Below are 15,745 nucleotides of genomic sequence, written 5' to 3'. Positions count from 1 at the left end.
CTGACGGCAGCACACAGGCCGCGCCCTCGTAGCGCTGCACCCTGGGAGTCGTAGTACGGGGAGACCCAAAAGTCTACGTCCGCAAAGCCCCCTCTGGACTACACTTCCCGGCGTGCATAACTCCCACTGTTGTTGTGGACGAGGCTGAACACCGGTCCCTGGGTGACAGGGCAGGATGGAGGCCGGTAAGTTCCCCAGTCACTGTAAAGTAGGTAAGGGAGGGACAAGACTTGGGGTAGAGAGACCTGAACCATGTAAGAATGTGTGGAGGACAGGACAGGTAGACTGTAAGCTTATCGGCCTAGAATAGCTGTCTGTGCTGATATACAGAGGCAGGGCTGAGTAATATAGTAAGGGGCTAGGTGTGTGTAGTACAAGGCTGAACTCAGGGACCCCTTCACTGGTCACCACTATGGGGGACCCCTGTACTGGTCACCACTATGGGGGACCCCTGTACTGGTCACCACTATGGGGGACCCCTTCACTGGTCACCACTATGGGGGACCCCTGTACTGGTCACCACTATGGGGGACCCCTGTACTGGTCACCACTATGGGGGACCCCTGTACTGGTCACCATTATGGGGGACCCCTGTACTGGTCACCACTATGGGGGACCCCTGTACTGGTCACCACTATGGGGGACCCCTGTACTGGTCACCACTATGGGGGACCCCTGTACTGGTCACCACTATGGGGGACCCCTGTACTGGTCACCACTATGGGGGACCCCTTCACTGGCACCCACTATGGGGGACCCCTTCACTGGTCACCACTATGGGGGACCCCTGTACTGGTCACCACTATGGGGGACCCCTTCACTGGCACCCACTATGGGGGACCCCTGTACTGGTCACCACTATGGGTGACCCCTGTACTGGTCACCACTATGGGTGACCCCTTCACTGGTCACCACTATGGGGGACCCCTGTACTGGTCACCACTATGAGGGACCCCTTCACTGGTCACCACTATGAGGAACTGATAAAAGCAGGCTCGATTCATCCAGGCCACGCCCCCAACATGTTTCGCCCCACCCTCAGGACTTGATCATGGAGGGTGGGGGCGAAACATGTTAGGGATGTGGCCTGGATGAGTTGAGCTGAGGCTGCTTTTACCTGCTAACTACTCGGGCCAGACGGTTTCTACCTATGATTGGCTATTGTCTCTAACTACTTCCCAGGGAGATGGCTCCTAAGCTTCTGAGTTTATCCTTACTGTTAAAGTAGTAAAACTTTATTTAAAAACAGTTGGGAGCAGGCAGCTCTTTATTGCATGGTAGGTTTCTTCTGCAATGACGTGCACTCACCTTCCTGCTCACAGTCTTCTATTGAATATGAAGCATGCATTCCTAGCACAATCTGGCTGATTGACCCCCATGCACATGTCTGGAATTATGTCATCCCCTGCCAGCCAATCAAAAGGCTGAAAACCGGTCACCTGAAAGTAGCCCAGAGAGAAGGTGCCAGTGAGGGAAGGTGGAGGTATGTATTTTTTTGGAGTTTAGTTCCGCTTTAAAGTGGTACTCAACTCCTCCCACCCCACATGTTTTTTCTCAATTTCCTGTAGTGCTCTTCAAAGCACATATTCGCCTACACAAGCGAACTCCTCAGCATTTTCCCACTGTGATGGGTGCAACACAACGCATCCTGCACCACCATCTTGGTTTTCTTTAGCTGGCTGCCTTCTCCGGGTGCCAGGCAGGCAGCTCTAATGACACTCTGGACCCATCCCCCGGCCCACCTCCTCCCTTAGCTGCTATGTGCACCAATCCTCCTGAGAGATGTGATGTATGTATCCCAGAGAGATGCAGGACCAGGTACATGTTATTCTGGCCTGGGCCGGAATGGTGGCAGGGGATGGGAATAAAAATTAAGAGAAGAATGGGAAACATTTTTTCTTTTTCTTTAAAGAATCCTATTTACCTAGGTGGATGCAGGATTGGTCCGATGATGCATCTGTCCCCCTCTGGCTCTAAAATTGAGAACTGAGTGATCAAACAAAGATGATCGCTCAGTTCTCAAGCTCCGTGAGCAGAGAGCTGGTGACTGTCAATCACTGCTGTCTGCTCTATGATTGAGAACTGAGCGATCAAACACAGATGATCACTCTGTTCACAGAGCTCCATGAGCAGAGAGCTGGTGACTGTCAATCACTGCTGTCTGCTTTGCCCCCCCCCCCCCCCAGCTCTCACTGGGCCGGGGAGGGGTGGCAGCGGCCAGCTCAGGATCTCAGAGGCCCACTGAGAAGCTAAGCCAGGTGCTGGTCCAGTCTTGTGGGTGGATCCTGATACCAGCTTCAGCCCGCTGTTAGCTGAAAACGGGTCACAGGAGTGCAGATAGGACTGCACTTGTGATCCACAAGAGAAATACAGCCAAGCAAGCTTTGACTCTACTCCTCCTTTAAGCCAGAACTCCCTGTAGGCAGTTTAATTCTGCTTTAAGGCTACAGGACAGAAATCTGCTTCATGAGACGGATTACAAAAAGCAGGCAGCCACAGCACCCGTTGTAGAGCAGGTGGTGCCGACAGGACCACCCCACAGCTTGAATTTCTGCAGATTCTGGCAACATTTGAGTTGTGTTTAGCGCACAAACACATGCATAGGGAGGACATGATGTATACACTTAATTAACATCTGGAACATAGAAAGTACCCGTAGTAGATGTCTGTGCATGTGTGGGATCTCATCAATGTCATATGTCATGCTGTTCTTGTTTAGAGCCGGTTCACACAGGGGTGGCACCACTTTCCGAGCGACTCGGCAAGGCGATCTGCCCACGACTTCAGAGGCGACTTGCAAAATGATTTCTGTATTGAAGTCAATGGAAGTCGCCCTGAAGTCGTCCCAAAGTCATACAGGAACCCTTTTCTAAGTCGGAACGACTTGAGTCGCTCTTATTAGAACGGTTCCATAGTACAGAACGGAGCACGACTTTATAGGCGGCCAAGTCGCTTGACGAGTCATGCCTGTGTGAACCGGCTCATAGGTAAGCTTCTGTATTGACAATTGTAATGCGGATGACAATCAGGGAAAGATCTTCTACATGATGAATGCCCTGTCACAGATTTTTTATGTCATTGCAGAAGCTTGCTTGTGTGTATTTCTTCCCTATGTATACTTGAGCATTGCAGAAAAGTGTTTGCTTAGGCCTTAAGACTTCTTTATCCTTTGTTGTTATTATTAGACACTAATTCTATAGCAGTCATGTGACCGTACATTCATTTCCACCCGAACAGACAACAAAGTCTGGCTCAGTCTCTGTATCATGCCCATTCCAATTTGCAATTAGGAGATGAGTCCAAGGCTCATGCAGCAGTTCTGAATAGAGGATAGACACGTGGATTCTTTGTATGACTCTGGGTGACATTCATTCTGTCCTCGGACACTTCAGTGTTTCAAGTTGCTATAGCTATGGGACATGATTTTACAAAGCTTTTGTGATTTAAACTCAGAATATTGGGAACAGATGAGTTGTGGATGTAAGGGGTGTCATCTGGAAGAAACATGTTTACTGCATGAGCTCATTTGGATGTAAGGGGCTTTCCATTGTCTATAAACATATGACTTGTAATGAGATTATGGTACAAAGACAATTAATTACCAGTGTGAGAAGGCTGTGGTGGAAGAAGCAAGACACCAGTGTGAGAAGGCTGTGATGGAAGAAGCAAGACACCAGTGTGAGAAGGCTGTGATGGAAGAAGCAAGACACCAGTGTGAGAAGGCTGTGATGAAAGAAGCAAGACACCAGTGTGAGAAGGCTGTGATGAAAGAAGCAAGACACCAGTGTGAGAAGGCTGTGATGGAAGAAGCAAGACACCAGTGTGAGAAGGCTGTGAGGGAAGAAGCAAGACACCAGTGTGAGAAGGCTGTGATGCAGGGCCGATCCTAGGCAGGGTGCACAGGGTGCTTTGCACCCAGGCGCCTGCAGAGGTGGGGGCGCCAAAGTGGCAGAGTTCTCCCCTCCCTCCTTCCCTCCTTGTTTCCATCCTGAACTGAGCATAGGTGTGTGTGTCCATCCAGAACTCATGTGTCTCTGACCATCTCCTATACCAGGGATATGCAATTAGCGGACCTCCAGCTGTTGCAAAACTACAAATCCCATCATGCCTCTGCCTTTGGGTGTCATGCTTGTGGCCGTTAGAGTCTTGCTAGGCCTCATGGGACTTGTAGTTCTGCAACAGCTGGAGGTCCGCTAATTGCATATCCCTGTCCTATACCATGGATATGCAATTAGCGGACCTCCAGCTGTTGCCAAACTACAAGTCCCATCATGCCTCTGCCTCTGGGTGTCATGCTTGATGCTGTCAGAGTCTCGCTATGCCTCATGGGACTTGTAGTTTGGCAACAGCTGGAGGTCCGCTAATTGCATATCCCTGTCCTATACTATGTCTGCAGTCTCTGACCATCTCCTGTACTATGTCTGCAGTCTCTGACCATCTCCTGTACTATGTCTGCAGTCTCTGACCATCTCCTGTACTATGTCTGCAGTCTCTGACCATCTCCTGTACTATGTCTGCAGTCTCTGACCATCTCCTGTACTGTGTTTGCAGTCTCTGACCGTCTCCTGTACTATGTCTGCAGTCTCTGACCATCTCCTGTACTGTGTTTGCAGTCTCTGACCGTCTCCTGTACTATGTCTGCAGTCTCTGACCATCTCCTGTACTGTGTTTGCAGTCTCTGACCGGCTCCTGTACTATGTCTACAGTCTCTGACCATCTCCTGTATCATGTCTGTAGTATGTCCGGGGGCTCTTTCTAACACACTATCTAACAGAAGCCCTCTGTGTCCATCAGAGAGGCCCCCCTCCAGGTCCCAATAAAGTACTCTGCTTCTCTTCCTGTATTTTGTTTAGAGATCATGTAAGGATCCCAGGGTAATGAAGACTTTGTGGGGGAGCATCTCTGTGGTTGAGTCATTGCCATAGAAACATGTGTAAAGGAGAAGAGTTAGTAAAATGACCACGCCCACGTGGGGGCGCCAGAAATATTTCTGCACCCAGGCGCCTGTGACCCCAGGATGGGCCCTGCTGCGATGGAAAAAGCAAGACACCAGTGTGAGAAGGCTGTGATTGAAGAAGCAAGACACCAGTGTGAGAAGGCTTTAACAGGAGCAGCAAGAAACCAGCATTAGAAAACTTTGATGAAAGCGGCCATTCCTTCACTCCTTTTCTTAGCTCCCAACGTAAAATAACAAAAAAAAACATGTTGGTCTGTTCATTTTATGAAATGAAAACCATATCAGATCACTCCTGTCTCAGCCTCTGATGGTAACATAGTTGTGCAAGACTGGAACACACAACTTCCACCTATTAGGAAACCTGTTGGTAAACAAGACACGTTGCTGCAATCACATTTCACTGATGAGTAGAGACAGAAATAAATGTTTACTACATCTTTTCTAAATTCATTTGTTTAATGTTTTCAATATACTTTGCATATGTGAATTTGAGTAGAACAGCATTTACTTTCCCCGTGACTTTTTGGAAAGACTGTGTGTTTCTCTGTCTATACTAATTTTTATTATTAAATATCCATTAGGTCTTCCAAGTGATGAAAATGACATTGCCCTGTCAGATTATCTGGAACTTGAAGAACTCCCAGATACAGACGAGCCCCTTTACATCCTAGGAAAGCAATATGACATAAAAACAGGTTAGCACTGAAAGGAATGAGGTGGTGGTGGGCGGATTTAAATGAATTGGATATGTATGTGCAAATCTTCTTCTGTAATACAGGGGTTCTCAACCTTCTAGTGCTGTGATCCCTTGATAAAATTTCCCAGGTTGTGGGGACCCCTAACAGTAAAATTATTTTCGTAGCATAAGTTGTCAGCACCCAAGGCAAGACAAGTAATTTGCGCCCCTAACCCATTAACATTTAGAGCTCCTTGAGTTGCTTCCACTTGTACAATATTAAAACCCCTTTGTGGTGTCTGTAGCAGTGACACCTAAAGCGAAATCAGGAGATAGGGTCTCCTCCAGCCCCTCCCACTTCATATTCATCATCAGTCAGCTGACCTCTAGTCTCTTCTCCCCAGCCATGCCATGAACTGAATGGGCGACTGCAAAGAGGCTGAGTGGAACAGCCCAGGATTCGGTGACCCCTGGCAAATCCTCATTCGACCCCTGAGGGGGTCCCGACCCCCAGGTTGAGAACCACTGCTGTAATAGATTATTTTTGGAAAAAAAAAATTAACTCGTACTTGGATACAACTTTCCAGGTTTTGTCAAAATTTGTGACCAGTGGCATGTGAAGGAAAGAAAAAAAAAAGAAACCTGTGTTACTGTAGGTATGGAGTGTGTTAAATATGGAATAATCTTCAATAAAACAAATAAATTATTTTTTTCCAGCTTTTATGAGATCATCACAGAACAAGCTTGTTATCTGATTAGCTGTTTGAGTGAAACAAAAATGAATATAAACAAATGTGTTTCAGCCAATTATACTGTGACCAGGGGTTAGGCCCCTTTCACACGGACGGATAGAATTGTGCTTTTAGCTGCGGATTTTCTAGTTTTCTACCACAGCTAAAAGCACACAATGCTTTCCTATGGCCCCATTCACACACAGCGTTTAGCTGCGATTTTGTTACATGCGGTTTGGTGCGAATAGAAAAAATAGAATTGTATGCGTCCAGGTGTGATGTAGCGCAGCTATATGCACATAACCGCAGGTAATCGCAGTCTTTTTTTTTTTGTCAACTACGGATAGTAGTGTGAGAAAAAAAAAAAACAACAGGAAGCACATCATAATAAAATAAAAATAAAAAGGGTTGCTATGGGAATGACTACAGCAGCTAAACACGGTCGCATGTAATCGCAATGTATAAATGCAGCTAATCGCAGTGCCTGGAGCCTTGAATTTCACAAAACATTTTACATGCTTTTAACTGCGGCAAAACAGCCGTCCGTGTGAAAGGGGTCTTGCAGGGATCCCTGAAGCAGGAGTTTGTCAGTCTGGCTCCTGGTTGTATAATGAGAACAAAGCAGGGTTTACACATAGAATTTTTTTTTTCTTTGGTTCAACCAAAAGGTTGAACACCAAAAACTCACTGACCCCTACATCCACACAAGCAATGTGGATGCTACCCCATGTCTAGACTGTTGTATTCTGACAGGGGGGATTCCCCTTTGTAAGAATACAATGATCAGTGCTGCAGTCATTGGCTGCATGCACTGATCAAATGCTGGTTTTCCAACAGGATCGTTCGACAGAAGCCGGTTGTTAGACCGTCATTCAAAGAACGCCTTTTTTCTTTGCCTAATAAAAGGCGTGCTCTGATTGAGGTGAAGAGGAGGGGCAGTGACATTGCGATCTACACCTTGGCGTTCTGTGCTTAGCAAGCTAGTAACCTCCTGTTGTTACTATGAAGAAGAGAAGCTACTTGGCACAGGACCTGAAAGTTTTCTGCTATTGCATATCTAGTACCAGAGAGATCCCTCTTCAATCATTGCAATAGTTGCCCCCACTACAGTTATACAGCGATCTTCTGGGTCCTGTGTCCAATGGCTTCCCTTCTGCGTAATAACCGCAGAAGGTCCCTCGCTCAGAACCACTGCTAGTCACAGAACACCTTGTATTTTCTTCAGTGAACATAAGGCGTTCTCTGATTTGATGGGAACGTTTTGTATTTACTGAAAAAAATGCAAGGCGTTCTGTAAATAGAAGTGGTCTTGAGCGGGTGAGTGATATTCTATTGTTACTATGCAGAAGAGAAACCACTTGGCACAGGACCTGGAAGATCACTGTAGGAGCAATGATTATTACAGTGATTTGCACAGGGATTACTCGGGTATGAGCTGGACCAATGTAAGTATGCAGTAAAGCTTATGCCTACAATTCAGCATTAAAACAAACCCGTGCTTTGCCCATGCATGTCTTTTTTATTTCAAATTGTTTTGTAACCTATTTTTACCTAAATACAAAGTAAACTGTAACAGTTACCTATCACATTAAAGAATTGCTCATCTCTGTGCCACATAAAGCCTTCTAAACAGGCGGTCGCCTAAGGCTTTGCACTCACAGGGGCCTCACGGCCGCCTAACTTACCCAATGCATTACCCCAGTTTTGAGGGACAGCAGTTAACGCTGCTGTACTCAGGCAGAGTTAAGAACCCTGACTCTGGAGCAGGGCCACCAGCATCCCATGGTGACACCACCCCTTGTGACGTCAATGACCCAGCATGCCCTCAGTCAATGACGTCTCAAGGAGGCGGGTTCACCAGGTGACATCATTGGGCGGCCCCTTAGTTATTAAAGAGCAGGATCTGGTGGCTGTCTTGTTAAAGGGGGCTTCCAGATTCTGATAAGTCCCCTGCCCGCAGACCCCCACAACCACGGCCAGGGTGGTAGGGAAGAGGCTCTTGTCCTTGAATTATTTTTCACATCATGGGCGAGAGTGGGGCCCCATGTCAAGTTTTGCTTAAGGCCTCACAAAGCCTAGAGCCGACTCTGCTTCTAAAGGCCCCTATACACAATCATAAAAGTGGGCAAAAACATACAGCCTTTAACCACTTAACCCCCCGGACCATATTGCTGCCCAAAGTCCAGAGTACTTTTTGTGATTCGGCACTGCATTGCTTTAACTGACAATTGCGCGGTCGTGCAACGTGGCTCCCAAACAAAATTGGTGTCCTTTTTTCCCCACAAATAGAGCTTTATTTTGGTGGTATTTAATCACCTCTGTGTTTTTTTAGTTTTTGTGCTATAAACAAAAGTAGAGCGACCAATTTTGAAAAAAAAATGAATATTTTAACTTTTTGCTATAATAAATATCAACCAAAAACATATAAAAAAAAATTTTTTTCCTCAGTTTAGGCCGATACGTATTTTTATACATATTTTTTGTAAAAAAAATCGCAATAAGCGTTTATTGATTGGTTTGCGCAAAAGGTTTATAGCGTTTACAAAATAGGGGGTATTTTTATGGCATTTTTATTAATATTATTATTTTTTTTACTAGTAATGACGGCGATCAGCGATTTTTTTTTTATTTTTTTTGGTACTGCGACATTTTGGCGGACACTTAGGACACTTTTGACAATTTTTTTTTGGGACCATTGGCATTTTATAGCGATCAGTGCTATAAAAATGCATTGGATTACTATAAAAATGCCACTGGCAGTGAAGGGGTTAACACTAGGGGGGAAGGGGTTAAGTATGTTACCTGGGTGTGTTCTAACTGTAGGGGGGGTGGCCTCACTAGGGGAAATCACTGATCTTCTGTTCATACATTGTATGAACAGAAGATCAGCATTTCCCCCCCTGACAGGACCGGGAGCTGTGTGTTTACACACACAGCTCCCGGTCCCCGCTCTGTAACGTGTGATCCCGCCCACCGGGCACGCGCACGGGAGTCGGGTGTGAGTGGCCTTCGAGAGAGCCAGCGGTTTACTACGGGCTCTCGCGCAGGGGAGCCGACCTGCCGCCGTAAAACGACGGCGGCTGGTCGGCAAGTAGTTAAAGCGATCCTACGATAATCTGATCGTACTTTTGTCCGAAATTATCGGATGAGACAAACTCAAAAATGTTTGTCATACGATGCCAGATTGTACAATTTTCTTTCATAAGTACAGTTTTGTCCGAAAATACATAAAAAATGCAATACATTACATCACTTCTAAATTTTTATTTTGTCGTACGAGAATTTTCGTACTTTAGTAACCTCTTCTTTTTTTGATATGGAGATAAGCATGCAACAAAAAAAACAAAACAAACGGATAATCTCTTGTGTACCAGGCTAAGAGATGTTGCAGGTAAAAGCTGCTTAGATTTTGTTATTTTTTTATACTCACAGCTTTGATTTAGTTTAATATTCTACTAATGATAAATAGGGGTAGGACTGTTTTGCTAAAAAAAAATTGTAAATTTTTTGGTTTAAAATTATGTGTTGTGTCTCTTATCTTGACTTTGCTGTGAAAACATAAGTAGCACAGTTTACATTTTACACATCTGTTTTAAAAGGAATCGGAGGACTCTCTAAGCGCATTGTTTTTTTTTTGTCAGGACTGCCATAGGGATGGGTATGAATGAATGCATCACTTAAAGTGGTTGTAAACCCTTACAGACCATTTTACCTACAGGTAAGCCTACAATAAGGCTTCCCTGTAGGCACTGGAAATATCTCCTAAACCTGCACAGTTAGGAGATATTTACCATATGCGTTTGCACCGACATCATCGGCGCATGCGCACTATAGAAAGGGCATGATCGCGCCTTTTCTATATACTGAATATGGCTGTAGCTAGAAATGCTGGGGGTGATCATTTATTATTTTTTTTAACACAATAATGCATGGAGACATGAATTAATGGATGGATGAGTTTGCTTTGAATATTAAAAATGAATTAAATCGTATTTTAAATTTATGGTGCTCAGATACAGTTTGGTTGACTTTGTATGCTGTGATGTACAGTTCTTTGTGTTTAATGGCTGTAAATGTTAATGCTGTTTAATGGCTGTTCTTTCTCCATTTACAGAGAAGAGTGAATTGCTTTTAGATGTTACTTCCAGGCTGTGGTTTACGTACAGAAAGAAATTTTCTCCAATTGGTAAGTTTTGAATTACTTCTGTTATACCCAACTCAAAAGGGTAACTTAATTCAAAACCTATTTTAAGTTATGCATAGAATTCTGATCATATACTCATGCTTTTCTGAACCTACTTAGTCCCCACTCTGGAGTTTGTGTATTCCTTTTCCGTGAGGGTGTACAGTGTTCACTTTATTTTTTCCTAAAAGGGTAGACTAATCCATTAAAAAAAATGCATATTTTCACCATGCAGTGAACTTTTTGTTTTCAATCTCTCTTTATTTATTTTTTAGTACATACAAAAATTTCACGTTTAAGCATGGTTAAGAACGTATACATTACATTCCAATTTCTATTGTTTATCCTCCTATATATAGTATATGTCAACTAAATTTCTTGAAGTACATTATAGGGTCGATTTAACCTGCTCTCTTCCTCGTCCTATTCCTATATTCACCTAACTTTCCTCAGGAATTTTGTGTTCTATTAATCCATCGTCACACACACAAAACTAAAAGGGGGAAAAAAAATCTCTCCCTTGCCCCCCCCCTCCCCCTTAGGGTTATATTTAGTTTTCCTTTATAAATACTCTATTATTCTCATTGAGGACCGAAATTCTTCACATTGTTGCCATATTCCTGGCATTTGATTATTTATATATCCTTCTTCTCTTTCCATATATTGAATTTCGTTCTTTAGATCAGCGTAATCTATCTGATTTCGTTCATTTCACATATCCACTCAGCTATACTCGGGCTAATTGTATTTCTCCATTTCTGGGCTATTACTTTTCTGGCTGCTGTTGTCATGTTGTGAAGAATATCTATTTTAATATCTTTTATTGACCCTGGCATATATATAAAATATTTTATCCCAAAATTCTCTCCCCGTTTTGTTCAGACATCTCCAACAGGTCTCTGAATTTTCCCTGTTTATTCTATTTAATGCCACCGGGCTCCAGTACCATCTCATCAGGATTTTATCATTTCTTTCCTGATATTTAATCGCTATTGATGTTTTGTGTATTGTTATAAATGCTTTCTCCCATTCCCACTCTAGTATCAAGCTTTCTATTTCCCTTTCCCATTTTTTTCATTCCTACTAGTTTACATAAACCTTTTGTGACCCCAACAAACTACTGCTGTTTTCTGTTACAGAGATATATTTTGTAGCTTTATTATGGTAACATATTCTCACTTTATATAAAACCAGGTGGAACAGGCCCATCCTCTGATACTGGCTGGGGTTGTATGTTGAGATGTGGACAGATGATGTTAGCTCAAGCCTTAATTTGCCAGCATCTAGGCAGGGGTAAGTACCACAGAAAACAAAAAACAAAAAAAAAACTATACATTGTAATATAGGAACAAAGTGGCTCCTTGATAATATACCATAAGTTATTGATCTGCCATTAGTTCCCTGCTTCACTAACTGGCAACTTTCACAGCGTGAAAACACATTCCCTTTCTTTGTCAGTTTAATGACTTGTTTAAAGTACTCAGACTATGCCTCATATAACTCGCATTACTCACCTGGGACCAGCAACATCCTTTATAGTTTACAGCAGCAATAAAGTGTTCCCATTATAGATGGGAACCAAAACTAAATCAATGTTCAAGACAAAAATAAAATTATGAACTTTGCCCTGACTGTTTTCCAAAGCGCTTCCAGCTCCATTAGATACGAGAGGGGTTGCTGTGTAATGAGTACTGCTGATGTAGATTGTCTCAGGCAGAACATTAGTTCAGGATGTTGCTATACTGACTAATATTATACAGGACTACTAGGTATTTAGCAGCTCTGTTATATATAATTATACTGTACAGATAAACTCCTTTCCTAAATCATATTTACAAGACGACCAAGAATCATGGGTTTCTTTAGTCACTTAAGACCCGGACCAAAATGCAGGTAAAAGACCAGGCCCCTTTTTGCGATTCGGAACTGCGTCACTTTAACTGACAATTGCGCGGTCGTGCGACGTGGCTCCCAAACAAAATTGGCATCCTTTTTTTCCCACAAATAGAGCTTTCTTTTGGTGGTATTTGATCACCTCTGCGGTTTTTATTTTTTGCGCTATAAACAAAAATAGAGCGACAATTTAAAAAAAAATGCAATCTTTTTTACTTTTTGCTATAATAAATATCCCCCAAAAACATATATACATTTGTTTTTCCTCAGTTTAGGGCGATACGTATTCTTCTACCTATTTTTGGTAAAACAAATCGCAATAAGCGTTTATCGATTTGGTTTTCGCAAAATTTATAGCGTTTACAAAATAGGGGATAGTTTTATTGCATTTTTATTCATTATATATATATATATTTTTTTTTTACTACTAATGACTGCGACATTATGGCGGACACTTCGGACAATTTTGACACTTTTGGGACCATTGTCATTTTCACAGCAAAAAATGCATTTAAAAGGCATTGTTTATTGGGAAAATGTCAGTTGCAGTTTGGGAGTTAACCACAAGGGGGCGCTGAAGGGGTTATGTGTTCCCTGAAGTGTGTTTACAACTGTAGGGGGGTGTGGCTGTAGGTCTGACTTCATTGATTGTGCGTCCCTATATTAGGGAACACACAATTGATGACAGCGCCACAGTGAAGAACGGGGAAGCCGTGTTTACACGTGGCTCTCCTCGTTCTCCAGCTCCGGGGACCGATCGTGGGACTGTAGCGGCGATCTGGTCCGCGAGTCCCGCGGCCGAGGTCACGGAGCTTCGGACCGGGTCGCGGGAGCGTGCCCGCGACCCACCGATATATGAAGTGTAGCTAGGTTAGGCCTAACTACCCCTAAATATAGATGCAGCTCAAGAATGAAAGGTAGCTTGCACCTAGAGCAAGTCGCACAGGTGTTTTGCAATGTATTATTTAATTGCTAAAAAGCTGTAACTCCCAGACTTTAGCTGACTTTTTTTGTTTTATATGCATTAAAAATCTTAACATTTTTTGTTTTTAATCCATTCCAGAATGGCAATGGGAGAAACATAAAAAACAGCCGGAAGAATATTACCAGATCCTGCAGTGTTTTCTGGACAGGAAAAATAGCTGTTACTCCATTCACCAGATGGGTAAGAGCAGTTCTATGAATGGGACCTGATTTTAAGAATTTACCAACTTAAATGCATTATCGTAGTTTATACAAAATGCACTTTGGACACTGTGATCTCCAAATATTTAGTAAGACAAACATTTATTATAAACCTTAAAACATGATATTTCATGTAACTAATCTTGTTTCTATGCTGAATTTGTAATTATTTAGAGGCATGAATGCAGCCATATTTGCTTCATAAAATATACTGTTTCCGATCCCTGCTATGCAGTTTTGTGAGTTGGTTCAGTGAACTGTCTTCAATCATTTCCTTTCTTGTGTAAGAACGAATCTGTTCTTTAATGGCACATGTTCTCCAATCGATGTTGTATGAGTTGCCACTTGGTAACTGTTATAAGAAAGAACAGATTCAATATCCCCTTGACGGGATTATCTGTCTGCAGCCACAGGTCATCTACACATGTAAACAAATAAAGCTGGGTATACATGGTTAGTTTTTAGTTATTTTTCGTTCAGCTGGTGGGCTGATTACATTTTCTTTGATTATTTTCTTTGCGTGTTCCCCTCAGATCTACAGCAACTGCACTTGAAATGCACAGACTATTTGCCTTTAGTAAGTCAACCCCATTTTTTTCTGACAGCAGGAATCCTTTGCTCTCAGAGTACACTGATCAGCAGCTGATGATCAATGAACGTTTTCCAGCTTGGCCATTGGACAGAAATTGATCTAACAATTGATTTCTGTTGAACAGAGAGGACCAGTCCCTGCTGAACTGGTGAAATTTCGGATCCATCTTAGAAGTCCCCCCCCCCCCCTTTATTTTGCCACGCTGTTCGTTGAGAAAAGAAAACTGAAAACAGATGCACATAAGACTGATGCCTCGTACACACGCTCCGGATTTCTAACAGGAAAAAGTCAGTCGGGAATCCCAATGTGAAAAAGAGAGCTGGTTCTCCTTTTTTTTTGCCGGCGGATTTTGGCAGTTTACCTTTTGGAAAAACTGCGAGGGAGCATACACACGGCCAGGATTCCCAGCCAAAAGCTCTACTCGCAGTTTTCTCGTCGGAAAACCCGGTCATGTGTACGAGACACAAGGCACTTTTTCCAGAACAAACTGGTCAATGAGATTCCCAGTGCAAAGACCAAACATGGAAATCAAACTTGATTTCAGCCTAGTGACACTTGATGTCACACTAATGAAAGATGCCTGGTGAATGGCTGCTATGGTTACTGCCTATTGATTGAGAACATAACATATTTCCCTAAAGCCCATATTGTGAAATCTGCACACACCACATTATGGAATAACTTGTTAAATGATGTTGGACAGTAGGCTGATTTTGACAAATAGGAAGAAATGGGCCAGCAGCAGTTTATGAGAAATCAACCCTAATTTTCTGATGCAGTTTGGAACCTAAACAAATGAACGCAGTTACAGCGGGGAAAATTGTTATTTGATTCCCTGCAGATTTTGTAAGTGTGCCACTTACAAAGAAATGAATGGTCTATAATTGTTTTCATAGATGTATTTTAATGATAGAGACAGAGTATCAACCAAAAAAAAAAACCACATGATATAAATTGAGTTGCAGTTCAGTGAGTAAAATAAGTACCGTATTTATCGCGGTATAGCGCGCTCCCGCGTATACCACGCACCCCTAAAGTTCCCCCGAATCCTGTGGAAAAGTTTTTTTTGTACTTACAGTTTTGGTGTCTTGCGCGGCGTCCATCGGCGGCCTCGTCGGGTCCGGCGTCCGTCTGCGGCTTCAGGTGTCCTCTTCGTCGGGTCCGGCGTCCTTCTGCCGCTTCGGGTGTCCTCTTCGTCGGGTCCGGCGTCCGTCTGCGGCTTCGGGTGTCCTCTTCGTCGGGTCCGGCGTCCTCGCGTCCTCTCTGCTCGTTTCCCGCGCCGAGTTTGAATACTGCGCCGACATATACAGAGCGCAGTACACTCGTGTATTGTCGGCAATGCTCGGCAACTCTCGCGCTGACGTCCTGTACGTCCAGGACGTGAGCGCGGAAGGAGCCGAGACTGCCCGACTATACCCGAGTGTACTGCGCTCGGTATATGTCGGCGCAGTATTCAAACTCGGCGCGGGTATCGGCGTATACCGCGCACCCACGATTTTGCCCTGATTTTCAGGGCAAAAAAGTGCGC

The 15,745-nt window shown here is 43.7% G+C and overlaps 1 protein-coding gene across 1 annotated transcript in view; it reads left to right on the top strand.

Moving 5' to 3' along the window:
- Positions 1 to 24: 24 nt before the first annotated feature.
- ATG4A (autophagy related 4A cysteine peptidase) overlaps positions 25 to 15,745 on the top strand; it is a 35,224-nt gene continuing 19,503 nt past the window's right edge. The window contains exons 1-5 of the mRNA XM_040323907.1: positions 25 to 185; positions 5,539 to 5,652; positions 10,479 to 10,550; positions 11,742 to 11,840; positions 13,504 to 13,605. Coding sequence (XP_040179841.1) covers positions 176 to 185; positions 5,539 to 5,652; positions 10,479 to 10,550; positions 11,742 to 11,840; positions 13,504 to 13,605 — 397 coding nt within the window. The 5' untranslated portion in view covers positions 25 to 175. The remainder of the gene's footprint in view (positions 186 to 5,538; positions 5,653 to 10,478; positions 10,551 to 11,741; positions 11,841 to 13,503; positions 13,606 to 15,745) is intronic.

The sequence above is a fragment of the Rana temporaria genome, chromosome 9 (genome assembly GCF_905171775.1).
Source record: "Rana temporaria chromosome 9, aRanTem1.1, whole genome shotgun sequence".
Classification (NCBI taxonomy): domain Eukaryota; kingdom Metazoa; phylum Chordata; class Amphibia; order Anura; family Ranidae; genus Rana; species Rana temporaria.
The sequence above is the reverse complement of the archived record's forward strand: the minus strand, read 5'-3'. Positions and strand labels throughout refer to the sequence as shown.